The 27,651-nt window shown below is 41.7% G+C and overlaps 1 protein-coding gene across 1 annotated transcript in view; it reads left to right on the top strand.

Annotated features, from left to right (window-relative positions):
• The window catches only part of stard9 (StAR-related lipid transfer (START) domain containing 9), a 324,067-nt gene that overhangs the window by 225,469 nt on the left and 70,947 nt on the right, over positions 1-27,651 (top strand). The window contains exons 12-18 of the mRNA XM_078233633.1: positions 1,227-1,418; positions 4,646-4,743; positions 5,617-5,694; positions 7,085-7,159; positions 12,392-12,571; positions 16,674-16,725; positions 24,671-24,808. Of these exons, the coding sequence (XP_078089759.1) occupies positions 1,227-1,418; positions 4,646-4,743; positions 5,617-5,694; positions 7,085-7,159; positions 12,392-12,571; positions 16,674-16,725; positions 24,671-24,808 (813 nt within the window). The remainder of the gene's footprint in view (positions 1-1,226; positions 1,419-4,645; positions 4,744-5,616; positions 5,695-7,084; positions 7,160-12,391; positions 12,572-16,673; positions 16,726-24,670; positions 24,809-27,651) is intronic.

Below are 27,651 nucleotides of genomic sequence, written 5' to 3'. Positions count from 1 at the left end.
TGTGGAGCTTCTCACTTGCAAATTGTCTGCCAGGTTTGCTATGTAAAATGCCAACTATAATTCAAAAGCACTTAATTGGCTATAAACCACTTAACAACATCCTGATGTTGTGAAAATTGCTGAAAATGCATGTCTCTTTCTTTCTATTTGCCTACATTAAAAGCCATTGTGTTCCAAAGCCAACCTGTGTATGATGCTATAGATTTTCTGACAACAAAGAGGGTTGTTTATGTTCAATATAAGAAAACCACACATGCTGGGCCTGATTTTACCATTGCATAGGCGCAAAAATGTGGTAAAATCGAGCGTGAGGCCATTAACGCAATCCGCGCCAGCGCAGATGCCCACTTTACCAAGGCCCGCAAATGGCCACAATCCGATTCGTGCCCGAAATGGGCATGCATTTAAATTGAATTAATGGGCTGCCCGCCCAACTTTACCAGCATTTCCCCCTTTACCAGCATTTCCCCCTTTACCATCGCGTTCGCACGTCCAGATTCGGCACGAAACAGACCTGCTCGGCAAAGGTCTGTTTCGGGTGCTCCAGATCATTTTCTGGTGGGGGGGTGCGGGAGGAGGAGGCAGTCAGCTGTACATCTGATGGTGGAGGCCGGGGGAGGGAGGACAGATCGTTGTCTGGTGGGGGCGGAGGGGTAGAGGGCAGAGGAAGGCCAGATTGTTGTCTGGTGGGGAGGGCGGACAGAGGGAGGCCAGATCGCTCTCTGGTGGGGGGTGGGGGGGGACAAGGGGGACCACTGCCACACTGTAGGCGATCGATCGGTGGTGGTGAAGGGAGGCAGAGGGTCACGATCGGTCTGGGTAGCGGGGGGGGGCGGTGAATAAGGGGGACAGTTATATTGTAGGAGTGGGGCGATGTCTGTGGGGGCCATTGCTCCCGCTTTTCGCTCGCAGGCCGCTTTATCTGCTTTTTGCAGCCTGGGCGCGATGTGACAGCAGTGCGTTTTTCACTTTTTTTTTTCTCACTGCGCATGCGCAGTTTAAAGCTCCAATCGTTTCAGGCGCGATAAGCCCCGCCCACAGTGCGATTCAGACCCCCGATATTTTTTTTCAAGCTCAGTGCGTATGGGGGTGCCTGAGAGCAGATTTCCAAGTCGGATCTGAATTGCGCCCAGATTCAGCACTTCGAATGAAAATGGTGAAATCGGGCCCGCTGTGTCATTTCAAGTAAATACACATCAATTTGTGCATTTTCCACAATTATGCAGCACAAAATTCTCAGATGTCCAGCAGCTGCCAGAGTATAAACAGTGTGGTGAGCGAAGGAGACAATGGAAGCCATTCCAGTGCGTATTCAGGGAACAGCAGACGCCAGTGTTATGTTCCTTACCGCGATTCTGTTCTCACCTGGCTTCTCAAGGACAGCCTCGGAGGAAATTCCAAAACCATCATGATTGCAAGTGAGTGTCATGGTCTTTTCAAAAAGCAGATAAAAAATAAACTTTTTACTTTAATTGATCTACAACAACAGCAAAAACTTGTATTCCTATAATGTCAATAACATAATAAAATGTCCCAAGGTGTTTCACAGAAGCATTATAAGGCAAAATTGGACACATTAGGAGCTATTAACATGATATGCAAGAACTTGGTCAAAGAGGTCGATTATAAGGAAGAACGAGAAGTGGAAAAGTTTAGAAAAGGAATTCCAGAACTTGAGGCTTAAGCAAAATTTGAATAAACACATATTATCTTACAAACTTCTCAGTGTGAAATATTTTTTATCCCATCTTTTGTGAATGAGTACCCTTTCCAAACATTGCCCAAGCTATGCACTGCTACTACTTGAAGAAACTTGGAAGGAACTGGTAATGTTATTATGCTGGAGGGATGCAAAATAGTCCAGGGTAATATTCAACCCAAAGTTAAGTCACCATCCCTCACAGATATTACATTGCACTTCCTCACATTTTAATTCCCTTTTTTTCCCCATCCCCCCCCTATTCTGCATTGTTTTTTCCCTTAAGTTTCGTAGCATCTTCATCTGAGTGGGTCCTACCATTAGGAATAGTCTGTTCCCACATCATCCTAATGCCTCTCTTGGGAATCCAGTTGTTCTAGTCCACCTTTTGGCACCCGAACATAGAACCAGCCAGCCTCGAATAATTCTGAATAAAATATAGACCGTGCCACTAGGTGGAGTATGTTGCCATGCAACTCCTGGGTTGGAGGAACTGGCAAAACTATTTTTACTCTCAGGACTGTTTCTTGTCCAGTAACAGGAATTTTTTGGCGATTGTGGAATCTGTGTCCATCATAAACTCTTGTTTGGTTAATTTTAATCCCACGATGATTCCAAATCATTATCTGAATTGAAGGAGGACATGTGAGAGGCTGCAGTAAACACGCACATTTCAGTAAATCTGTTACCCTTGCAAAAACTTTGCACAAACATACTATCAGAATGAAATTAATTAGCTGTAATAGCCCAGATTGTTTCCATTTCTATATTACTGACTCCTGTGACCTCGACACAAACTGTTAATTTTGATATTTTGCACTTTGTTCATCAAAAGAAGCACAAACATGTTCTGGAATGTTTTTAACTATATTATTTCAAGTTTGTCATTTTCAGTATTGTTTTGTTGTAAAAACGGGATGCACAGTTACAATGCTCAACTTATTGAGTTATTTATTTTAACTGTCTGATGCGTAACCAATGTATTTTTGAAATATTTTACTGGATGGTAGTACTTACATGGTAACATGTTAAGTAGTAATACATTTTTTTCTAGATTGTTATCATCCATTGCTCGATAATTTTGAAATATTAGCCAATTTGTTTGCTCTTCTTTTGATTATTTTCTACATCAGTGCTATGATGAATTCACTGCCTTGCATCGTGTAAAAGTGGAAATAATGCAAAATACTTCCAAGAGTGGAAGCTGCCTACTTGTGTGATAAACGGTGGTGAATTCTGTTATAATCTCAACAGATATCAGTAAAATATTTTGTTTTGTTTTAAATCTGAAAATCCAAGTGTTGACTAAGAGAATGAAATGACAGAATACACGGTTCAAAACAAAATAATTTACTACACAAAAGTCAAAGAACACGAATACTGCTAACTCCACATTGTCTCAAATAAAATGTTTCTTCCAATCCAGCAAGGGTGTCCCTTCAAAACACCTCCAACCATCCCACGGTTGTAGCCTTCCATTCAACCCAGTCATTGCAATCATCTCAACACTGTAACCTTGGGAATAAACTCTCCTGATCCTGGTATCCTTTAAATGTAGAGCATTACATCTAAAACTCTTAGCTTGGCTATCCTAAAGTTCAGCTCGCTTAAGGAGTCTTTCAGTTAACAAGAGTTTTAAACTCTTCATGTTGGCCTTCATTGCGAGAGGTTTCGAGTTCAGGAACAGGGATGTGTTGTTGCAACTATACAGGGCCTTAGAGGGGCCACACCTAGAGTATTGTGTGCAGTTTTGGTCTCCTTTTCTGAGGAAGGATGTTCTTGCTCTCAAGGGAGTGCAGCGAAGGTTTACCAGGCTGATTCTGGGGATGGCGGGACTGATGTATGAGGAGAGATTGACTAGGTTAGGATTGTTTTCGCTGGAGTTCAGACGAATGAGGAGGGATTTCATGGATCTAACAGGTCCAGACAGGATAAATGCAGGGAGGATGTTCCTGGATGGTGGGGAATCCAGAACCAGGGGTCACAGTCTGAGGATTCAGGGTAGACCATTTAGGATGGAGGTGAGGAGACATTTCTTCACCCAAAGAGTGGTGAGCTTGTGTAATTCATTACCACAGGAAGTAGTTGATACCAAAACATTGAATGCATTCAAGAGGTGTCTGGATGTAGCACTTGGGGCAAATGGGATCAAAGGTTATGTGGAAAAAGCAGAATTAGGCTATTGAGTTGGATGATTAGCCATGATCTTAATGAATGGCGGAGCAGGCTCGAAGGGCCAAATGGCCTCCTCCTATGTTTCTTCTATGTTTCTATGTTTCTACAGTAAGGAGTCTAACAACACCAGGTTAAAGTCCAACAGGTTTATTTGGTAGCAAGCGCCACTAGCTTTCCTTCGTCAGGTGAGCGGGAGATCTCCCACTCACCTGACGAAGAAACAGCGCTCCGAAAGCTAGTGGCGTTTGCTACCAAATAAACCTGTTGGACTTTAACCTGGTGTTGTGAGACTCCTTACTGTGTTTACCCCAGTCCAACGGCGGCATCTCCACATCTATGTTTCTAGCCAGCACACAGACAATTGCAACTGCTTGAAAAAGATAATCTGCTGCAGCAAACTCACTCCAAACTAAAACCTAAAATCCTGCTCGAGACTAGAGACGCGCCCACCATCTACTCACCCCTATAATTAACCTCTTTTTGACCTTTTTTCTTTGGTTTATCTCCCAGGCAACTTAATAATACTTGATTACTGGAACCAAGGAGCTTTACCAGAAATAATCTGCTGCAGAAACCTAATTCTTAAATGGGCCATCATGCCAACATAAAATATAGGTGTTTCCCCAACACAACTGTCATGGCAATCTACTTTCCCAGATCTTTTCCTTTATTTTGTGTTGAATTGCAAACAATTCATCTTATTTGTTCTTTTATTTGTGTCTCTTTTTGATTTACAATATGATAATTACAGCCTCTGTTTTTTGACTGCAGCAATCTCACCTGCAAGCACGAGTTATAATGAAACCATCAGCACCTTAAGATATGCGGCACATGCAAAGAATATTATCAATAAACCCCGTGTGAACGAGGTGAGAAATTAGTTGTTGTTTGCCAGGGCACTGCTTTCAAGCGATGTCTTTGCTGTTCCCATTTAAAGTAACAACTCTGCCAGATTGGCTATTTTGGTGTTGAGTATTGGATTGATCCGTGTGAAGGAGGAAGGCACCATGCCTGTACTAGGTTAATTAAAGGGAGGTTGGGACAACCTTTGAGCTATAGAGGGGGAAGATCAGCCCTGGTTTCCGGTCCCTGGTCACTATTCAATGACTTGTGATGGTGCATGAGAATGTGTGAGCAGCATGTCAGGTTAGGATCTGGCTCACCTATGATGCTGTTTTCACTCCAATAACTTGTTGACGCATGAAGAACGGCTGTTGGCTAAAATACTAGAAATGTGACTAGCACAAACACCAAGTTACATTACATCATGTCTTAGCATAGTTAAATTTTCAAAGGTGCTACAGAAGCGAGTTATTGGACAACATTTATCATCGAGCCACATAATTAGATTGTAGGGCAGGTGACCAAAAGTTTGGCCAATGAGGTAGATTTTCAGCTTAAAGGCAAAGTGAAAGGCTGAGAGATTTGGGGAGAGAATACCAGAGCTTAGGTCCAAAGTAGCTGAAGCCATTGGTGGAGCGATTTAAATCAGGGATGCATAAGTATCCAAAACTGGAGGATTGTAGGGTTCTCTGAGCATTTTAGCAGCACCAGTGGTACAGTAATGGTACAGTAGTGAGAGTCTGTTTTTTAAAAAATGAGAATATTTGCAGTGGTAATCCTCAATGAAATTACTGTGTCTCCAAATTGGAATTATTTTGTATATGGTATATATAAAATATATTTTGTAATTGTACTGGACATCATTCCAGTGTCTTAAGAGTCCCCTTATCCCATTTCAGGATGCTAATGTGAAGTTGATTCGGGAACTTCGCGAGGAGATTGACCGATTAAAAGCCATGCTCATGAATTTTGAATTGGTAGGTGATACATTAATCTCAAGTCATAGAGAAAATAATAAGTTATATATTAAATACATTAACTGCATTTTATTATTCTTTGCCATGTTAAAGATCCAGCAAATTTTTTTTTTGTATTGCAAGGACTCTCTTGTCCATAGTTTGATTGAAGTCTTTTAAGAACATATTAATCAGTGTTTATTTCCCCTGGAGATGAATGTATAGCTATGAGTTTTGGGAAATGTGGATAAATAAATAACACGTTTCACAATTCTTGATAATGAAACAGATGCAGGGTAATCTGGCGCTCTGAGCATTACCCTTATTTAGGATAAGCAATGACTTGCATTCATGTCACACCTTTAAGACAATAAAATGTTCCAAGGTGCTTCACAGTACCAGCAACTTGGTCAGTTTTCTTAGCTTTTCATCTCTTATTAAGGGTAGGGAAAATGCTACCCTTTCCCTCCTTTTTATAATTTAGTGGGCTTTTTGACCAACAGGGCACTTCGTTATTGGCAGGGTGGGTTCAGCTTTCCTTGCAGTTGACAATCTGCATAAAAACAATAATCCTGAAAGGAAATAGAGAGGACTTCCATTTATAAAGTAACTTTAACATGGTCAGGGTGTATACTAAAATGCTTCATGGACAGTGAATTACTTTTGAAGTATAGTCGCTGCTGTTTTGTAGGTAAATAAGCAGCCAGTTTGTGCACAGCAAGCACACAGTAGTTACAAAAGTGATCTTGGTAATATTGGTTGACGGTTTCAAGGAACCCATGTCCTTTTTTGAATAGTGCCATGTAGTTATTCACACTCGCCTAAGCTCGGAGATGGCACCTTCACTACAACAGTCCTTCAGGTGAAGTGATAACGTAGATTTGGTGCCCTGGAATAGGTCTTCACTCAGATCTTTTGATTCAGGGAAATGGCAACTAAAGGTGAAGGGCAACTAAATCAAACCAACAATTAAGAGTTAAAGTTGGTTTTGTGTGAGGGAGAGAAAAATAGGGCAAATTTAAGTGCAGAAAATGACCTGTGTAAATATTTTTCAATGGTAAACTAAGAGGATAGATCTAGGTTCATCTAATTGTTGTATTGTTAGATAATAGGTAACTTTTTTATGCTCGTCAGAAAGGCAGATAACAGGCTTGTTTCAAAGCTCTTGATAGATAGCAATTGTGTTAAATAAAGCAACCAAAACGATTGCTGTAATGTTCCTGAATGATTCTGCTAGGTTTTGCTGGGACCTTATCTCACTACTCGAGCACAGTTACGATGTTCTTCATTAGTTTCATCTCAATATTCAAAAACTACTGTGGCAGCCATGATCCTGTTAGTTGTGCACATGGATTGTTCATTCAATCAATTTAACACAAAAGCTAAGATAATCTATAATGTTGTTTTGCAGCGAAACTCCAGTCCTTCTTTAAGTGATGAGAAAGATGGAAGCCTAACAGAAATACTACTTCAAAATGAACTCAAGGTTGGTTCTATTCTTTGTATAAAACAAAATAAGATATGTAAATTAGTGGCACAAATGGAGACAAATGTTTTAGATCTAATCACCATTACATTGACATAATTACAAGGTAACTAAGGTTGAGAAAAAAATTCCAGGATACGCAACATTCTATAAAGACAGATGGAATAGAAAAGGAGGAAGGGCAGTCCTAATAATAAAGGATGACATAAGTGAGAAGGGATCTTGGCTCAGAAAATCAGGAAATAGAATCAATATGTGTAGAGATTAGGAATGGGAAGAGTCAGAAAACACTGCTGGGAGTAGTTTATCAACCTCCTTGCAGTGGTTATTCCGTTGGACAGAGTATTAAACAAGAAATTATTTGAGCTTGAACAAGGACAATACAACGTTTGTGGGGAATTTAAAACTGAACAATAGGTTGAATTATGATCCGGCAGATGTCAATTTCCGTGCAAACCAAATCCCAAAGGTAAACTAATGCTACGCATTGCAACGCTTTTTGTATTTTGATGATGAGAAGATACATTTACTGAATTCAGAAGCCACAAATTCCAGTAACACTCTTGGTATTCTACACACTAAATTGAAACATTTATTGACAAAGAAAAGAAAACTTAACACCAAGATTACATTTGCACAGTTAAAATTAGTCTTACAGAACATTCCCTCAAAAAGACTTCCCACTTGGTTTGATTCATCAATAAACAGCCCTTTAGGCAATCATCCCTTATAGATATTTAACTATAAAAATTCCAGTAATATTACCACAAGGCAAGCTCACTGTTGCTGTAGGGAAGTTGTGTCACAGGGCTTCTCTCACACTCCCACTCTGCTTTGGAAATTTAAGAAACTTCAAAACAAAACGCTGCTTTCTGAAAAACAGACACTTTTCTGGGTTGGCTGGAAATCTGCCTCACCTTGCCTCTTCAAAGCTCTTTTCCAGCACAGGCCATCACCCCAGGAAGTCTCACATAGTCATCCCCAAACACAGCTCCCGCCCTCTCCATAAGTATTATTCGGCCTCTTTCATGTTTGAGTCCATTGTTCTTCGCTCTTCTTACTTTCCCAGACTATAAAATATTTCATGTTCTTCCTATTATTCTCACTTTCGGCTTAAATAAAATTGAATAACCTTGCCTTACTTCAAAAATCCAAATCCTCACTATCTCCTGATTTCTACCTACGGCTTAATTACTTATTGAAAATTCAACTTGGTCATATTTACTTCAAGTGCATGCCTTTCACACTTTGACTTCTTTAATGTTTGATTTGATTTGATTTATTATTGTCACATGTATTAGTGCACAGTGAAAAGTACTGTTTCTTGCACTCTATACAGGCAAAGCATACCGTTCATAGAGAAGGAAAGGAGAGAATGCAGAATGTCGTGTTACAATCATAGCTAAGGTGTAGAGAAAGATCAACTTATTGCGGGAAGGTCCATTCAAAAGTCTAATGGCAGCAGGAAAGAAGATGTTCTTGTGTTGTTGATACGTGACCTCAGACTTTGTATCTTTTCTTGTCCTAACCCTTGTAGACACTCAGTCCCCAGCTTAATTAAATTTTGTACACACACACACAGCCCCCAACACACACATACACACACACACTGCCTCCAACGTGCACACATATACACACATACATACACACACATATATATACGGGGCTCACAGAGGGTCCACTCTTGGCACTGCCCCCTCAAATTATTTGAGCTTGAACAAGGACAATATAACGTTTGTGGGGAATTTGGCACACTCAGCCCCCAACACACAATTGCTCTCAATACACACCTGCTTCACAGAATAACAGGATAAACCCCAGAAATGTGAAAAATAATAACATCTTTCTTCACAACTGGACCAATCAATGGGGAAAAGATGGCCTGGAAGATGAGTTTGTCGAATGTTTTTGTGACAGTTTCCTGGAACAGTATGTCATGGAACCCAACTGGGGGTAAAGGTATTTAGCCAGGAATTTAAAAACAGATTTTAAAAGGTTTTACAAGTATATAAAAGGAGGAGAATAGTTAAATTAAATGATGGGACGTTAGAAAGAGAGACAGGAGAAATTATCATGGAGAATGAGGAAATGGCCGAGACATTGAACAAATATTTTGGCCAGAATTTTGCAGTGCTGTCCCACAGTAGATGCAACGAGCCATTCAAATATCCATTGACTTCAGGGGGAACCTTCAGGGTCCCCCACCCCTTCCTCCTCACAGACATCAAGGCCATCCTCATCACAGGCTCCAGCCCCCTCCTCATCACTGGCACCACCCCCAGCCCCTTTGCAGGCTCCATTCTAACCCGTCCCCTCAAGCATCAGGGCAAGCCTGCCTGCCCCCTAGGATTAGGATGCACCCCACCCCTCCCCCTTCACAGGCATTGCCCCCCCCCGCCACCTTCACACACACATATATGGAACACATATGGGGCTCCCAAAGGGTCCACCCTTGGCACTGCCCTGGTTGCCAGTGCCAGGGGGCAGTGCCCAGCCACGTCCCACACCACCCAGGGGCTACACCTCACAGTGCGCCTTTGGCGTGATCATCAAGACTGATTTGTGCCGGCACGACATCATGCCGACTAGGTGGGAGGATAAGGCGTGTGCAGATGTTAGTGTCAAGGCAGGTGAGTAGAAGTTAATTTATTAAAATGTACGGAAATCAGAAATCCATGAACCTGATCATATCACCGGTGGGAGCAGGGAAAGTCCCAAACTAAGATCTTGCTGACGCAAATCCCATTTCTGACCACTCGCAAGAATTAGTAGCCATTACGGGATTTGTGCCTGTGATGAACAGGGCCGCTAAATCGCAACCTGCGTTTTCGACCCAACTAGAAAAGAGGCATTGTTGAATCTAGTATTGCGTGATGAGGTGGGCAAGTGGACCACAGGTAGGTGGGAGAACACTTGGATCAGAGTAATCTTTATATATTAGTATTTGGACTAGTAATACAGCAGAGCAAGGAACAACCTAAAGTGGAACATATAAATTGGAGTGGGCTATTTTAATGGGATGACAGGGGATCTAACCATGGTAAAATGGAACCAAAGGCTGACAGGAAAAAAAAACTATAGCAGGGACAATGAGCGATCTTTAAACCAGAGATGCTTCAGATGCAGGCCAGAAAAATTGCAACAAAGGTGAAAGGTAGAAGAACTAAAATCAGGGCTCCATGGAAGACATGAGATAAAGAATATGATGAAACAAAACAAAAGGTTTTGCATGATGCATGTCAATTGAAATCTTCAAGTGAGGACCATTCTAATACAATGTGTTGGAAGGGAAAATGAAGAGGAAAGTAAGACTGGCAAATAAAGAATATGAGAATAGAATGATAGTCATTGTAAAAGGGAACCCAGACATCTTCTATGCGTATAAATTGTGAGCTGGTAGTAAGAGATGGAGTGGACCCTATTAGGCACAAAGATGTTGATACCTGCTTAGAGGCAAAGGGCAGGATTATAATACTTGATGTGTATTTTGTACTAGTATTTACTAAGGAAGAAGCGATGATAGTGGATGTAATGGATGGGGTGAAATTGAGAGGGAAGAGGTAATGGGAGAGTATGGCTGTACTGAGAGTGGATACATCACATTGTCCAGATAGCTTGCATCCTAGGATGTCGGAGTGGAGATAACAGAAGGGCTTGCCATAATCTTCTGAATGATGAGTGGCAAATGTTATTTCTTATTCAAGAAGGTAAGGACAGCCCTAGCACTACAGGCAAGTTGGTTTAACATTAGTGGTGGGTAATATTTTGGAATTCACAATCAGGGAAAATAATCAACAGGCACTTGGAGAAGTTTGAGTTGACTGAGAGTCAGCGCTGTTTGTAGGAGACAGATTGTGCTTGATTAATCTAATTGAATTTTTTGATGAAGTAACAGAATAGGTTGATGAAGGAAATACAATGGATGTTGTCCTTACAGATTTTGAGAAAGCATTTGACAAAGTTCCATTTAAAACTGGCTAACAAATTGAGGCTCACGGAATAGGATGATCTGTGTCAAATTGGATGAAAAATTGACTTAGGACAGAAAAGAGGGAGTCATGGTAAATGGTTATTTTTTCAGACTGGAGGATTGTAGTCAGTGATATCCCCCAAGGGTAAGTTCTACGTCTGCTGCTTTTTTTGCTATATATAAATAAGATGGCTATTGGAATGCAAGTAAAATTTCAAAATTTGTCAATGGTATCAAGCTTGGAGTGGCAAACGTGAGGAGGCTACTAATTGACTGCAACAGACATAGGTAGGCTAGCAGAATAGACTAACAAGTGGCAGATGGAATTTAATACAGAAAACTGAGGTGAAGCATTTTGCCGGAAGGAATAGGGAGTGGCAATATAGATTTAATGACACAGTTCTAAAGAACATGCAGGAACGAAGGGACCTAGGGGTGTATTGATATTTTAATATGGCAGGACACATTGAGAGAATGGTTAGCAAAGCATACAGAGTTTTGTGATTCATAAATAGAGGCATTGAGTACAAAAGCAGGGATGTCACGCTATATGTAGCTTTGGTTAGGACCGAGAGTATTGCATCCAGTTTTGGATGTGAATATTTTTGAGGGAGTACAGGGGAAATTTACTAGAATGGTTCCAGGAATGGGACATTTTAGCTACAAACTTAGGTTGAAGAAGCTGGGATTGTTCTACTTGGAGCAAAGAAGATTGAGGGGAGATTTGATAGTGCTTTATAAGATTATGCCATGTTTAGATAAGGTAGACAAGAAAAACTATTCCCATGACCTGGTGACATGAGGACGAGGGGACACAGATTTAACATTTGGGCAAGAGATGTAGGGGGAAACAAGTGAAAAACATTTTTATACATTCAGTGTGAATGATCTCATTGCCTATGTAAGTGGTGGAAACAATGACAATCAGTGATTTCAAAGGAAATTGGATTGGAATTTGAAGGAAATAAACTTGCCAGGCTATGGGGGTCGAGCAGGGGAATGGGACTGAGTGGACTGCTCTGTGGAAGCATGCAATCGATGGGCTGAATGGTCTCCTTCTTTACCATGGGTGACTCGGTGACTCTTAACATTGAACCATGATTAATATGTTAAGGCATTGAAGGGGCAATCAGATTGTCTGAATGTTTTCTTATTTATTACAATTCATTGTATAAAAGTACCTAAATAATGCTGTTTATAACCTTTGTTCGATGTAGCTTAGATTAAATACTGATGACATGAATTCTTGTGGTCATTCTCAGGTAGACCAGTTTACCAAAGATTGGACAGACCGATGGAAAGACACAAAAACAATTATGGAGGAATACTATGTGGACATAAACAGACGGAAGGCAGGGGTGATTGTTGCCTCCATGTTACCTCATTTAATAGCAATGGATGAGGATATATTAAGTACAGGTGTTGCTCTCTACCATCTTAGGGTAAGATTTCAGACCTGTTTTGAATTGATTTACTGTTGATTTAATTCCTTAACATTACATATTCCCCCTAGTGATATTTTTCTCTCTCAAAGATTCCTGTATGAGACCTTCTAATTGGTGGGTTATCTGCTTCTTTTGCTTATGCTACTGTAGATCAGGTAGGAGGAAGTGCAGGTGGAGCCTTTCTATTTTCTGGTACGAATTTGTGCTGCCTTGTCTCTTGGAACCACTCCATAATTTTCCTAGCTGTGAATGATTGTAGAATTGAGGATCACGCCTTATCATTCTGTCAAGAAACCTTTCAATGCATTTCCACAGAGATCTTGACAGTGATGGGCTAAAGTTCATAGTGAGGCACACCAGCTGGATTGAGAGGACTTAAAGAAGAGTTACAGATTTAATAAACAGCCCTTAATTATAGTACATTACTTACTATGCCAACGCAGAGGGTGAGCAGGATATGCATCTACAAAAACATTGAAGGATCTCCAGTTAAAGGGACCTTGGCAAGCTTTGCTCAATGGCAGCAGTGGGAGTGAGAAAGGAGCTGAGGAACAGAGGGAAGATATGCAAACATAACATCTCCCCACCTCTCCAATTCCCTGACTTGTCTTTGGGGGCGATGATTGATACAGTGTGAACACAGAGAAGCCTTCTTCCCTAATGACTGCTGGAGGAGGCCAACCAGCTGGAGATTGCAGAGGTGATGAGCAACTCAGTAAGATGCCAAAGACCTGAATCCAGTGCTGGAAAAGGCTTAATCACCTCCGGGTCTGACAATGTGAGTGTCCTCCAAATCTCATTTGGCAATTTCTTACCTCCCAAGCCTTGTCCTGCTTAACACTCCTCTGACCTTGCTGTCATGCACATTACTTCCTCTCCAGCTTCCTCCTCAAATCTCATTCTCAACAGAAAGTATTCACACTCACCCTCATCCTATTGCCATCTTGTTCCTATTCCTCACAGTCACCTCCCTCAAATGTTTACTCTCCATCCTCACCAATCAGCTCACTCCTTGCATTCCTAAATCTCTTCTATTTGTAGGAGAAGAGAGCCCACCACACCAGGGTAAAACTGAGAACTGGGGATAGACCTTCAGCCATGGCCACCTTAACATCAGTGGAGAAGGAAGGCCTGTACTTTGACAGGTGACACCTGTACAAACCATTTCCAATGGAGAGGTGGCAGTGGCCCAAAGTTCTGGTGACAGCATTAGATATCACACTGCCACATGGCACTGAACTGTCCCTGTGTTAAATCAATGTCAATCAGTAGTCCTGACCTGCACTATGCTATCTTAGAACCGGTTTCACCTACATTCAGCATCAGCTCATGTCTTTCATCTCCTATAGGCCACCGACGAGTACCAGTGGAGAGGATGACAGAGGACACCAGTGAGTCCTCGGAGGAGGAGCAGCACTCTGAGGATGCACTATGTGCACCCTCTGTCCATGCAGATACACACATCTCTGTGGATCCAGCCTAACAGTTAGATAGGACAGCAGATTATAACAGTGGAGGGTCCCGGTCAGGGTGCAGAACACTCCAAGCTTTGCTCAGTTGGACAGGAATCATACCCAAATGAGTAATTGTGGATCAACAATGTGTGAGCTTCTACCAGAATTTCCAGATGCACACTCTAGCACAGAAAATTGAGGAGTCCACATCTGGTATGAGTGCTGTAATGTCTCAGGCAGTTGTGCTGGTGACCAGCTCCATTGAAAGATTGGCTGAGGTAGGTAGGCCACCAATGTATGCTGGCCCATGCCCAATGGCCAACACACACTCAGTTTACAGCTCATCAAGAAAAGCATCATTTTGAGCTGAACACCACACTGTTGTGCAGCCAAGTGGTTTCCTATTTTTGGTTCGCAGGGATGTGCAGGTGAATCCTGAGAGAGAAGATAGAGAATGGGCTGATGGCAGTGGAGATGCCTCTTTTCAAGGCATCCCCACTTCACCACCCTTGCTTCCCCTCATGGGTATGGTATCCCCTCAGCCAGAGCCGCACACTGTGTTATGCACGACCAAGTCTGATGTGCACAAGTACAGGTGAGGCAGTCTTTGGCAGGGCCAAAGCCCAGGGAATATCCGCCAGTTGCATCTCATGTTTCAGAGCAGAGGAAGGAGCAGGCTGCCTCTATCTTTGCGCAAGCCACAGAGGTTGGACCACATGTAAGTAATAGAAAGTATATGAAGTACTGATTGATAGCCTCTGCCTTGACCCTGGTCAGTTTCATTCTGGAGAATAGAATGATGGACCTTGATGAAGAAACCGCAGGAAGTCTCATAAACACCAGGCTAAAGTCCAACAGGTTTATTTGGTATCACGAGCTTATGGAGTGCTGCTCCTTCATCAGGTGACTCACTGCAGTCTCCGGGCCTGCTAGCCAACGATCAGAGCATGGGGGGTCGGGGTAGCATTGTGGGGTTGCGGGGCTAAGCAGCAATTGAGCTGGCCAGCGATCAAGAGGCCAGCAGTGTTAGGTTACTGCGCATGCGCTGATCTCTGCGCTGACAGATGGGCCGTTCAGCGCTATCATCCCGACCTCTCCAGAGGGAATAGCCCCCAGCATTTTATCACAATTTACACGAGATCACTCGGCGATGCACAGAGTGTGGGAGATTCATTTTGAAAAAAGCAGCGGGATTTACTCCAGTTTTTACACGAATTCGGCACTTTTTTTGGGAGAATTCCACCCAATGAGTTTAAGTATGAGATTGTGCAGTTGGGTTTGGTTTCAGTACACTCTTGGTTGGTATATTTGAAATTTAGATAGAATGAAGATCAGAAGAACTACGACCGTTGTAATATTGTTAAAATATAGAAAAGGAGAAAGGCTGTGATGAAGAGAGGTCAGAAGCTATAGCTGATAAATCAATACTTTTAAAGAGAAGACAGTGTTACCCGCCACATTTTCCCCTCTTTGAATTACCTTTCTTTTTCTCTTCTGTTTGACTTCTTTATCTATTGGACCTCCTGAGCTGTAAGTAAGGAAACCATTACTAATCATTTGTCCTTCTACGTGTTGTGCCAATTAAAATTAAAGTGATTGCTGTGATAACTTCAGAAGTTATTTTTCTCTGTAAAAGCAATTGACTGCAGCTATATTAACATTTGAACATCTGTATGCCTCAGGGTCCCTGCCCAAGTCTGCTGGTTTCCTGCATTACAAGCAATTTCCCAACTGCCCTACCCTTGCCTGTCTGCAGAGTTGTGAGTTATACAACATCTGGAAACAGCATGGATGATCTCTGGAGTATATATTTCCATAACCTATTTCCAAATCATCAGACTATTTGGCTTTTATTTAATTTTACTATTTTCATATTCATGTGTTTTATGCAAATGGCTCAGAAGAATGCCATTCAGCCCACCAGGCCCATGCTAACTTTGAAAGAGCTATCTAATTAGTCCTGTTCCCTATGTATTCCCCATACTCTGCAATTATTGTTTCCTGTTCATGGAAACATCCAAATCCTTTCTTGAAAAAATTACCATTGAATCTGTTTCCACCGCCCTTTCAGAAAATGTATTCAAGATTGTAGTTTTCACCATCCAGAATGTGACTACTAGTGAAAACATAAATAGCACCCAGCTATGGTTCTTTGCTATTTAATGAACTATCTCCTCACTCTTTCTCAAAAATGTTTTGAAAGATACCCTTGGAACAAGCAGAGCTATGAGACCCATAATTTGGTTGGTTATGTTGTTTTTCCCATCTGTTGTGATGTGCTTAGTAATGAAGAAATCCTTACTGTGTCAACTGCTGTGTCTTTTGAATTGAATTTTTAACTTTCTGAATGTTCTTTATGAAGCTCTCATGAAAAGATAGAAATTATTTTCATATTAAATGTATTGGGATTTTGATATATGTCAATGTAAATATAACCTGACTTGAAATGATAGTTTAATGTTAAACATTAAGATTTACAACTCCAATATTGTACTTTCTCTCAAGCTTGTTGTTTATACATGTATACCGTGCAATGCATCTGATTTTGAAAAAGGGTTTTGGATTCTTCTCCCTCTGATGCAATTCTGAGAGTTTTTTTGCTTGATGAGGATATGCAGTTAATTTCAATGTCTTCACGATTTTAGGAAGGAACAACAAAGATTGGGGGAATTGACGCTGAGACAGAACAAGACATTGGTAAGTGTACAAAAATGGGTTTATCTGAGAGTTATTATTTTCACTTGTGCTGTGTGTAATTGCATTGCTACAACATGGATTCAATATTTGTTGGTCTATGTTCATGTTGGGGTTCAGAGCATAGCTGAAATAATAGACAACTATAAAGTGAAAGCAAACTCAACTTGTTCCCTTATTTCCAGTTGCAGGTTAATAAAACCATCATTCAGTCAACTGGAGGTTACATCCCAGCTTTGGAGGTCATGTTATCTCCTCCTCACTGAAATACATACTTCATTCTTCTTTACAACAGTGTTACCTTCAATGAGAACATTATTACAGTGAACTGGTTTCATAGCACAATATTTAACTATAAATCCTTCCATGTTTTCACTTAACTATTCTTTGTTTGTATTTCCTGCTCTTCAGCTCATCCCCACCCCACATCCTATGATTCTATGATTTAACATGCAAACCCCTGGCTTGATCTCAGTTGCTGAAACTGCCTTTCCCTGCAGCAACACATTATGGCAGAATCATTTATACAAGTTCACTTTGTTTGTGAACTCAGATTTTTCTGTGTCATGCGACATGATTTTTTGGAGGGGGGAGGTGGGTGGGTGGATATAGAGAGAGACTTCCACTTCAAGAAAATTTAAATTGAAGCAGTATTTATGAAAATGCATGGACAAAATATATTTGTTTTAGTGGCTCGACTTCGCCCTCTCAACTGCTATGTAAGGTTTGATCTATTGCAAACCTTTAAGCCAGCAAGTTTGTTCCACCTTTTATTTTAACCAACTAAAGTCAATATTCAAGCCCAATGGCTTCCTTTGGACTAAAGTTCTATTCTCAAAACCCCACTGCCACTCGTCAGAATGAATGGGTCATATACTCTATGCCCAGTAATGATTATCTGTATTTTAAATGGCTTACAGGCTGGGCCATAATCACTCATACCTTCCTTGTATAATTGTTGAACTTCAGTTAACCCAGGAAAGTATAGTAACAAAAATTCTTAAACACCTTATTTTTAACCAGTACAAAGGAATTAATGCTAAAAGTTGAACCTTGAAGGACAGAACATGAAGTTTAGCAATCCAGGTAATTGTTTGCATCTACTGGGAACAATATCAGGTAACAGAAGCTGAGGTTAGCAAAGTGCATTATGTATTGTGTCTCACATTACTCTCTGTCAGGATAATGTGGCACACGTGGTTATCACACACAATTCGGATTTGAGGATAATATATTAGCATGGACTGAGAACTGGGGTCACTGACACAAAACAGATAGTAGGAGCAAACAGACCATTTTTATATTGGCATACTGTAACTAACAGAGTACCAAAAAGATCAATGCTTGGGCCTCCACAATTTACAATTTATATTTATATCTTAGATGAGAGGTTCAAATATAATATATCTGAATTTGCTAAAGAGAAAAAGTAAGATGGGAAAGAAAGAGTGTTGGGGAGAATGCAAAGAGGCTGCAAAGGATTGGTGTAGGTATTGACCTGTGTCCAAAAGCACATCCCACACTTTCATAGAATCGTAGAAATCATAGAAACCCTACAGTACAGAAAGAGGCCATTCGGCCCATCGAGTCTGCACCGACCACAATCCCACCCAGACCCTACCCCCATATCCCTACATATTTTACCCAATAATCCCTCTAACCTACACATCTCAGGACATTAAGGGGCAATTTTAGCATGGCCAATCAACCTAACCCGCACATCTTTGGACTGTGGGAGGAAACCGGAGCACCTGGAGGAAACCCACGCAGACACGAGGAGAATGTGCAAACTCCACACAGACAGTGACCCAAGCCGGGAATCGAACCAAGGTCCCTGGAGCTGTGAAGCAGCAGTGCTAACCACTGTGCTACCGTGCTGCCACTTTCGATTGGTATCGAGTAACAGGACCGTGACACAAATTTCAGTTTAAACAGTCGCAATGCTTTACTGCACTAAAAGCAACTTATTAATAAAATACTACAATTGCGTGCACACAGAAGAATAGTTTTAGTTTATGTGATATTACCCATCTGTCCTCAGGTTGATCAGGCCTGGTGCAGGGGTGCTCCTTCGCAAAGTCTCTCATCAGGCAATCATCTGGAGAGTTGGTCCCAGTCTCTCTTTTTGGGTTCTCCTGCCTTGAACGGTTGTAAGCCTTTTATCCTCCTTTCTTCTCAGCCACTGAAATTCTATCAGTAATATTGTACTGTTAATCAATTATCTCTTGGATTCATCCTGCTGAATGGCCCATAGTTAGCGCCTCTTATCTCTTGTCCTATTGTAGACAATTGTTTGGCTGGCTCTTGCGGTCCAGATTGTCCGGCACAAGAGTCCGAATATCACGAGCCACTTCATGAAGTTGCTCCCTTACGTTGGGGCAAATCAAGGCAATATCAGTTCCTATCAGTTAAAAACCCTCAAAGTCCTCCTCATCTGTGGGGCCATCAAATACTTCCTTATTCCCTCTGGCTAACAAGCCTGCAATGGCTTTCCATTCCTCCTCTGACATCCCCATGTCTTCCTCACCATACTCATCATCTTTATTCCTTTTCACATCTACAAACCCATCTGCACTTCCACTTGAGTTTTCCCGAACCTCTGCATCATCAAAGCATCCAACTGAACTGTTCCTGAGTGACATTCTTTGTGGAATCCTGCCTGTTTCCCTTGTGATCCCTTGTATAGTTTTAATTGATTGATGTGATACCACTTACTTCCTCCATTGTTTAGCAGGGCTGTGTATACTGAGGGACTAGCTTTGTCCACGATGCTGTATGGTCCTGCAAATTTTGGGGCCAGAAAACTCTCTGTTGTATTCTCACCATTACTAGCTCTCCTATCCGTAGTTCTGTCATTCCATCAAAATAAGCTTTCCTTTGCTGTTGCCTTTTCTCCAATTTCAAAGCTACTGCTAACTGTAGTGCTTGTAAAGTTTTTACCAGCTGCTTTATATCGATCTCGTGATCGATAGCTTCTAGTTGTGATTCTGGTAAATCTATTCCTAATAAGAACTTAATCCCTCACATCTTCCTCCCGTCATTAGTTCATGGGATGTAAATCCAGTAGAGTTGGATGCAGTGTTTTGCACTATCATTAGGACATAAGGTAACACTGCCCCTGGTTGTACTGTTCTGCTGTACTACTTTGCTTAGCATAGTTATCAAAGCTCTGTTCATTCTTTCTACAATATTGCTGGATTGCGGATGATAGGCTATATGGAATTTCTGTTGTATTCCTCACGATTTCATTGCTGATGGCATTACTTGGGCAGTAAAGTGTGACCCTTGGTCCAAGTCTATACTCCTAGATAATCCCCATCCTGTGAAGATTTGCTGCAAAGGTGGCTGCAGTGTTGCTTTTCGTAGGAAAGGCCTCTACCTATTTGCTGATGGTGTATATTATGACTGGGATGTTCTTTGCAGGCTAACAATTGACCTGCATAATCAATTTGCAATACCCTATCAATCCTAAATTGATTGTAGAGATTACATATCCATTCGGATAGGGAATTGACGTCATACACATTAGTTTGTCATCTATGGAATGCATTCCTGCTGATAACACAATGCCCAATATGATACCTTTCCTCTCATTATTTGGGCCTTTTTAGGGTTTGCCTTGACTTCTAGCTGGGTTATTAGAGCTAATAATTCACCCAGGACTGCTGGGTGCTCTTCCCTGGTCTTTGTAACAAGTTATCAATGTACTGTCCTAAACATTCTGGACATGAGAACCCTTGTAATCTAGTCACCGTTCTTTGGTGAAAGATCGAGGGGATGTTATTGAATCTCTGGGGGCGGCAAATCCATGTTTTCTGTGTCCTTGGAATGTTAACACAAATTTATGTTGGCACTGCTTAGCCAAGGGTACAAACCAAAAGCCATTACTAATATAGAGAACCGTGAACTATTTAGCTCTCGGCATTTGTTTTATGAGTGTTTCAGGGCTAGTGGCTACTATTGCGGAGACAGCAGCTATTCTTTTTTTAAGTTCTCTATGGTCAATTGTTAACCGCCATGACTCATCTGGTTTCCGAACGGGTCAGTTAGGTGAGTTATTGGTTGATGCCACAAGGTCGCAGCACCCCATGTTGGAGCAAGCTATCCACTATATTTCTTGCATCTCCCGCAGTCCAGAACTCTGATGAAGGGCCATCCAGTCCCAAAACGTTGCTTCTATTCTCTCTCCACAGATGCTGTCAGACCTGCTGAGACTTTCCAGCATTTCATGTTTTTGTTTCAGATTCCAGAATCCACAGTACGATCCCCATCGTAGGATTTGTGACTGATTTACTCATACCACAGATGTCTCCTGTGGTATGAGTAAATCAAAAATTATTCTCAGCTTTTTCTTCATGAGTCGTAAAGCTGGAAAATTTTGTGTTGTCGCATGTGCTGTAGCGATATGTCACCAAGAAACTGTTTAGATGGCCATTTAATGGACCTTTGTCCTTGGAGGCTTTCAGTACATGCTACAAGGACTGGATGAATCTTTCGGCTAAACCATTCATCAAAGGTCCATATGGTCCTGATTTTGTGTGTTGGATACCACTCTGCTTTAGATAGTCTTCAAACTCTTGAGCCATGAATTGTGGTTCATTATCACTTACAATTTGTTCTGGTTTCCCAGATCTGGCGGACATCTCATCAATCTTTTCATTGGTTTGTTCCGCAGTTGTTGACTTCACGGTGACGCAGTGGTTAGCATGCTGCCTCACAGCACCAGGGACCTGGGTTTGATTCCCAGCTTGGGTCACTGTCTATGTGGAGTTTGCACATTCTCCCCGTGTCTGTGTGGATTTCCCCTGGGTGTTCCGATTTCCTTCCACAGTCCAAAGATGTGCAGGTTAGATGGATTGGCCATACTAAATTGCCCCTTAGTGTCAGGGGGACTAGCTAGGGTAAATGCATGGGGTTATGGGGATAGGGCCTGGGTGGAATTGTGGTCGGTGCAGACTCGATGGGCCAAATGACCACCTTCTGTACTGTAAGATTCTATGATTCTATGATCAATTCTGACCACTTTGAGTGGGCATCAATGACAATCATGAACATGTGCCTTTTGTATGGAGTTGCAATGTCAATGTGTAAACATTGCCAAGGCATTTTAGGCCACTCCCATGGATGTAATCGGGACAATGGTGGTGTGTTTCTTACCCATGCATATGACTGGCACAGTCTGATTTTTTTCCTCAATTTGGGCATCAGGTCCAGTCCACCGGAAGTGGCTTCTCACCAGTTCTTTCATTTGAACTATATTTGGGTGTCCTTCACGTAATTGTTCCAACACTTTTTGTCACAAGTTTGGAGGAATTATTGCTCGCATCCCCCACAACAGGCATCTGCCCTGTACTGTCAACTTCTGGAAGCATGGATTTAAATTGGGATGCATTTCTGCTGTTCTCCCCTTTAACACCATTTCCAATAGCTTCCCCACCGTGGGATTTTTTCTGGTCTGTCATTGGCCTTGAGCAGCCGTCACTGGAACATTGTCTGTCTCTGACAGGTAAAAGTGCTACGTGTCCAGCATGTAAAGGTAAATGTGACAATGCATCTGCATTGACATGGCTTTCAGATTGAAGATATTTGATTTCATATGAATGTGCTGACAGTATTAACCACCTTCTCTGAAGTCTGCTTGCAGCGAGCAATGGAATACTTTTGTATGGCCCGAAGATGGTTGTTAAAGGTCTATTAACAATGTGAAGTGATGATCATAAAGGTATTGATGGAATTTCCTTAGTCCAAATATAATGCTCAGTGCTTCTTTTTCCAACTGTGCGTAGTTTGATTCAGCACTTGTTAGAGTACACGATGCAAAAACTATTGGTCTTTCTTCCCCAGAAGATGGCATGTGTGAACACCACCGCTCCAACTCTATGTGGTATGCATCACAGGCAACTTGTAGTGGCAACTTTGGGTTAAAATATAACAACACATCTGACTTTTTCAGTGCTTCTTTGGCTGTGTTGTAAGCCTTTTCGCAATCTGATGTCCATTGTCATGCTTGTGTAGTGGTTTAAGAGAATGGGATTGATTGTTGTTTTGAAATCTCCGCAGATACATACAATGCCGTCCTGTTTCGTTACAGGCATTATTTGAGGTTGTCCAGTTAGTTTCAGTGATGGGTTCTAAAACTCCTGTGATTACAAGTCTCAATTCCGATTCTACCTTTGGATGTTTAGCAGAAGATACTGCTCTGACCTTAAGATTCTTGGTTTGCTGTTTGGTTTAATCTTGAGTGACACTTGAACTCCTTTCATTGGTTCCAGTTTATCTCTGAATACACAACTGAATTTCTCTAAGATGCTTTGTAAGCTTGTCTTAGAATCCACTAATCTGTTCACAACATTCCAATTCAACTTTATCTTCTCCAACCAAGAACGACCAAGAAAGCTGGAAAGTTTCCTTGAACAAGGGTTTGCCCACTTAATTCTACTTTGACGGTGATGTATCTTGTGAGATGCATTGTTTCTTCTCTGTAGGTCCTCACAATAACATCTGCTGGCTTTAAGGATAGATGGTCCAGATGTTGTTTGCAGGTGGTCTCAGGAATTAGGGAGACCACAGCCCCTGTGTCGACCTCCATTCTGATTGATTTCCCATTCGATTTTGGAATTACCCAAAATCGGTGTGATTCGCCTTGAATCCATAATACATTCTTCATCAGACTTGTGTGTTGGGTCTTCATTTATTTTGCTCTTTTCTTCAATATTATAAATTATTTTGGTGAAATTTGTTTTATTTTTCTTATTTGCTATATCCAGGATGTATTTAGAAAAACTCTTTTCTGCAGAAGTTGTTTTCCTCCAGCAAACTCTGGCTATGTGACCAATCTTGCCATAATTTTTGCATTGGCTGTTCTTGCTTCAGCACTCAGCCTGTGAATGGCTTGTTTTTGCACAGCAATAACATGCCTGTTGTTGGGTAGGCCTTGTTAGGAGAATTTTCTGGGAGGCTTCCCTCTGGGGGTCTTGCATTCAGCTGAATTCAAGTATTACAAACTTGCGAGAGACAGTATGCAGTAAAAGACGTTCTTTATTTGACCAATACACATTGGGAGAGAGATGTCGGATGGATTCCAACTTCTCTCTAAAATTACATCACATGAACACATCTGATATACTATTTTCGAAGATTAGTTTCCCCCTTAATCTGTCATACAAACTGGATGGTCCAATTACATTAATACACACTATCTACCTTGGCCAACAGCATTCTACCCCTTGGCACAATTAGGAATTCATTGGCTATTTGGACCCAATGTCTTTCCTCCATTGCTTAGCAACTTGCTTATGCATGTCTGACAGATTCAAGGTTCACTCCTGCCACCTGCATACCGTGAAAGCTAAAAGAAAGTCATCCTGTCTAACTGGCTATGCCTTATCAAGCCAAGTGAGGAGTGGAATGCTCCTATTCATTTTAATTAGCAGTCGAATCCTTCCATTCAGAAATGCATCTAAGGATAAGCTAGATACACACATGAGGGAGAAAGTAACAAAGATCTGGTGGAGTTAAATGGGGAGGGCGGAATGCAGGCTGTATGAAGCATCAACACTGGTGTGGACCATTTGGGCCAAAAAGCCTGTTTCTGTGCTGTACATTTTATGTAATTCCAGATAAAATGGAAATCAAAATGAACATAAAAGCAAGTTTTGGTAAGACTTTACTGCTATAATCTAGAGTTTCTTTAAAATATTAAACAAGGAATTGAGATTGTTAAAACTTGTATTTCTTCCCATATCAGTAAGGACTGAGAGCAAGGGAGCAGAAAAAAAGAATGACCACATCACTGAGCTGAGCCAATGGATAGAGGTCCCATATAAATGACCATTTGTGTGTTGTTAATTGGATTAAAGGCAATTTAAGTGAAGTTTAAGAACCCTTTCAAAACAGTGACCAAGTTTCAACAGCTGGGAAAAAGCCATTATAAGTGTTTTTATTTTAGTTCTGCAGGGTCCTTGGGTGGAGACAGAGCACTGTGTCATTCATAATAACAATGGAGTAGTGACTCTTGAACCAATTGGAGGATCACAATGCACCGTTAATGAACTGGACATAACCCATTCATGTCAGTTGTTCCAAGGTAATTACTTACTTTTATCACAAATCCATCCAGTGCAGAATTACTAATAATAATGTCCAATGAATAATTTGAAACCAAACCGAAATAGTCTGGCTCCTATCAGCTTTGTTCTTCCTTCTCAAGGAATTCTGCCCACAGGCTGATGCTAAGATGGCATTTACACCTATGAGCTTCAAAGTAGGAAAAGCCAAATTGTTTCTAATTTATCTTGGATCCAAGAATATTTCTACATTATTTTCTAATGATTTGTCCAAAATTTTACATCTTATCTATAATTTTTAATATATTGAAACTTTCATAAAGTACACAGCTTCTGGATTTTTATATTTATATTTCAATTTCCTCTCCTTAAAAATCTGCTTGTCATGATTATTCTTAAACTGAACATTCTGCTTGCCTCCCGGTAAGTCATCCAGTCTTTGGGTGACACTGTAATATACAGCACCATTTACTGCTGCCAAGATGTTTAGAAACATAGAAAAAAAAATACAGCACAAACAGGCCCTTCGGCCCACAAGTTGCGCCGGTCATGTCCCTACCTACCTAGGCTTATATATAGGCTTACCTATAGCCCTCAATCCTATTAAGTTCCATCTACTCATCCAGAAGTCTCTTAAATCATAGAAACCCTACAGTGCAGGAAGAGGCCATTCGGCCCATCGAGTCTGCACCGACCACAATCCCACCCAGGCCCTACCCCTCTATCCCTACATATTTTACCCGCTAATCCCTCTAATCTACGCATTCCAGGACACTAAGGGGCAATTTTAGCATGGCCAATCAACCTAACCCGCACATCTTTGGACTGTGGGAGGAAACCGGAGCACCCGGAGGAAACCCACGCAGACACGAGGAGAATGTGCAAACTCCGCACAGACAGTGACCCAAGCTGGGAATTGAACCCAGGTCCCTGGAGCTGTGAAGCAGCAGTACTAACCACTGTGCTACCGTGCCGCCCGTATAAATATAAAAGACCCTATTGAGTTTGCCTCCACCACCACTACTCCCCAGCACCTTAAACCTGTGTCCTCTCATAGCCGCCATTTCAGCCCTGGGAAAAAGCATCCGAGAATCCACCCGATCTATACCTCTCAACATCTTGTACACCTCTATCAGGTCACCTCTCATCCTTCGTCTCTCCAAGGAGAAAAGACCGAGCTCCCTCAGCCTATCCTCATAAGGCATGCCAGCCAATCCAGGCAACATTCCTTGTAAATCTTCTCTGAACCCTTTCAATCATTTCCACATCCCTCCTGTAATGAGGCGACCAGAACTGAGCACAGTACTCCAAGTGGGGTCTGACGAGGGTCTTATAAAGCTGCATCATTATCTCCCGACTTCTAAACTCAATCCCTCGATTGATGAAGGCCAGCACACCATACGCCATCTTAACCAGCTCCTCTACCTGCGAGGCCGATTTAAGAGTCCTATGGACCCGGACCCCAAGGTCCTTCTGATCGTCTACACTGCTAAGAGTCTTACCCTTGATTTCTTTCCACCTTTCTCTTGCAACCCTAACCTATTCTTTACTCCTAATTAGCCCCATTCTGTTCCCCAAGGTGTTCCTTCACTAACACATGGTGGTTAGCACTGCTGCCTCAGGGTGCCAGGGACCCGGGTTCAATTCCGGCCTCGGTAGACTGTGTGGAGTTTGCACATTCTCCCCGTGTCTGCATGTGTTTTCTCCATGTGCTCCGGTTTCCTCCCACAGTCCAAAGATAGAACATAGAACATAGAAAAGCTACAGCACAAACAGGCCCTTCGGCCCACAAGTTGCGCCGAACATGTCCCTACCTGCTAGGCTTACCTATAACCCTCTGTCTTACTAACTTCCATGAACTTATCCAAAAGTCCCTTAAAAGACCCTATCGAATCCGCCTCCACCACCACTAACGGCAGCCAATTCCACGCACCCACCACCCTCTGAGTGAAAAACTTACCCCTAACATCTCCTCTGTACCTACTCCCCAGCACCCTAAACCTGTGACCTCTTGTGGCAACCATTACAACCCTGGGTAAAAGCCTCTGAGAATCCACTCTATCAATACCCCTCGACATCTTATACACCTCTATCAGATCACCCCTCATCCTTCGCCTCTCCAAGGAGAAAAGTTGTGCGGGTTAGGTTGATTGGCCATGCTACATTGACCGTAGTGTCAGGGGATTAGCAGGGTAAATATGTGGGGTTATGGGAATAGGGCCTGGGTGAAATTGTGATCGGTTCAGACTTGATGGGCTGAATGGCCGCCTTCTGCACTGTAGGGATTCTATGATTCTAACCTCACTGCCACCCAACTTTCACCCTAATCCTTTCCTTAATTTTTGAAAAAAATTATTTCATAGAATTTGTTCGTCGCTGGCTAGGCCAGCATTTATTGCCCATCCTTTATTGGCATTGAGAAGGTGGGGGTGAGTCACCTCCTTGAACCTCTGCAGGTAAACACACAATGCTTTTAGGAAGGGAATTTCAGGATTTTGACCCAGTGACAGTGAAAGACCAGCTATATTGTTCCAAATCCGGATTGTGTGTGGCTTGGAGGGAAACTTAATTTGCAGGTAGTGATGTTCTTCTACATCTGCTGTCCTTGTCCTTTTAGATGGTAAAGGATGGTAAAGGTTGCTGTAGAAATAGTTTCTCCATATCTATCATATTGAATCCCATTATCATTAAGGGTTGGTGAAGGACAAATATGGCTTCATTAATTCCGCTCCATTCCCTGAAATTTCCCGAAGGAATTGTATAACAAACCTCTGTTATTTAAAGCACTTAAAGTTACAGAGCTTTTACCATCTTTGTCTTTGGAAAGCCTTTTAGTAACCCAGGCAAAGAAAATGTGTTTTTG

The sequence above is a fragment of the Mustelus asterias genome, chromosome 18 (genome assembly GCF_964213995.1).
Source record: "Mustelus asterias chromosome 18, sMusAst1.hap1.1, whole genome shotgun sequence".
Taxonomy (NCBI): Eukaryota; Metazoa; Chordata; class Chondrichthyes; order Carcharhiniformes; family Triakidae; genus Mustelus; species Mustelus asterias.
This window is presented reverse-complemented; position numbering and strand designations above follow the sequence as displayed.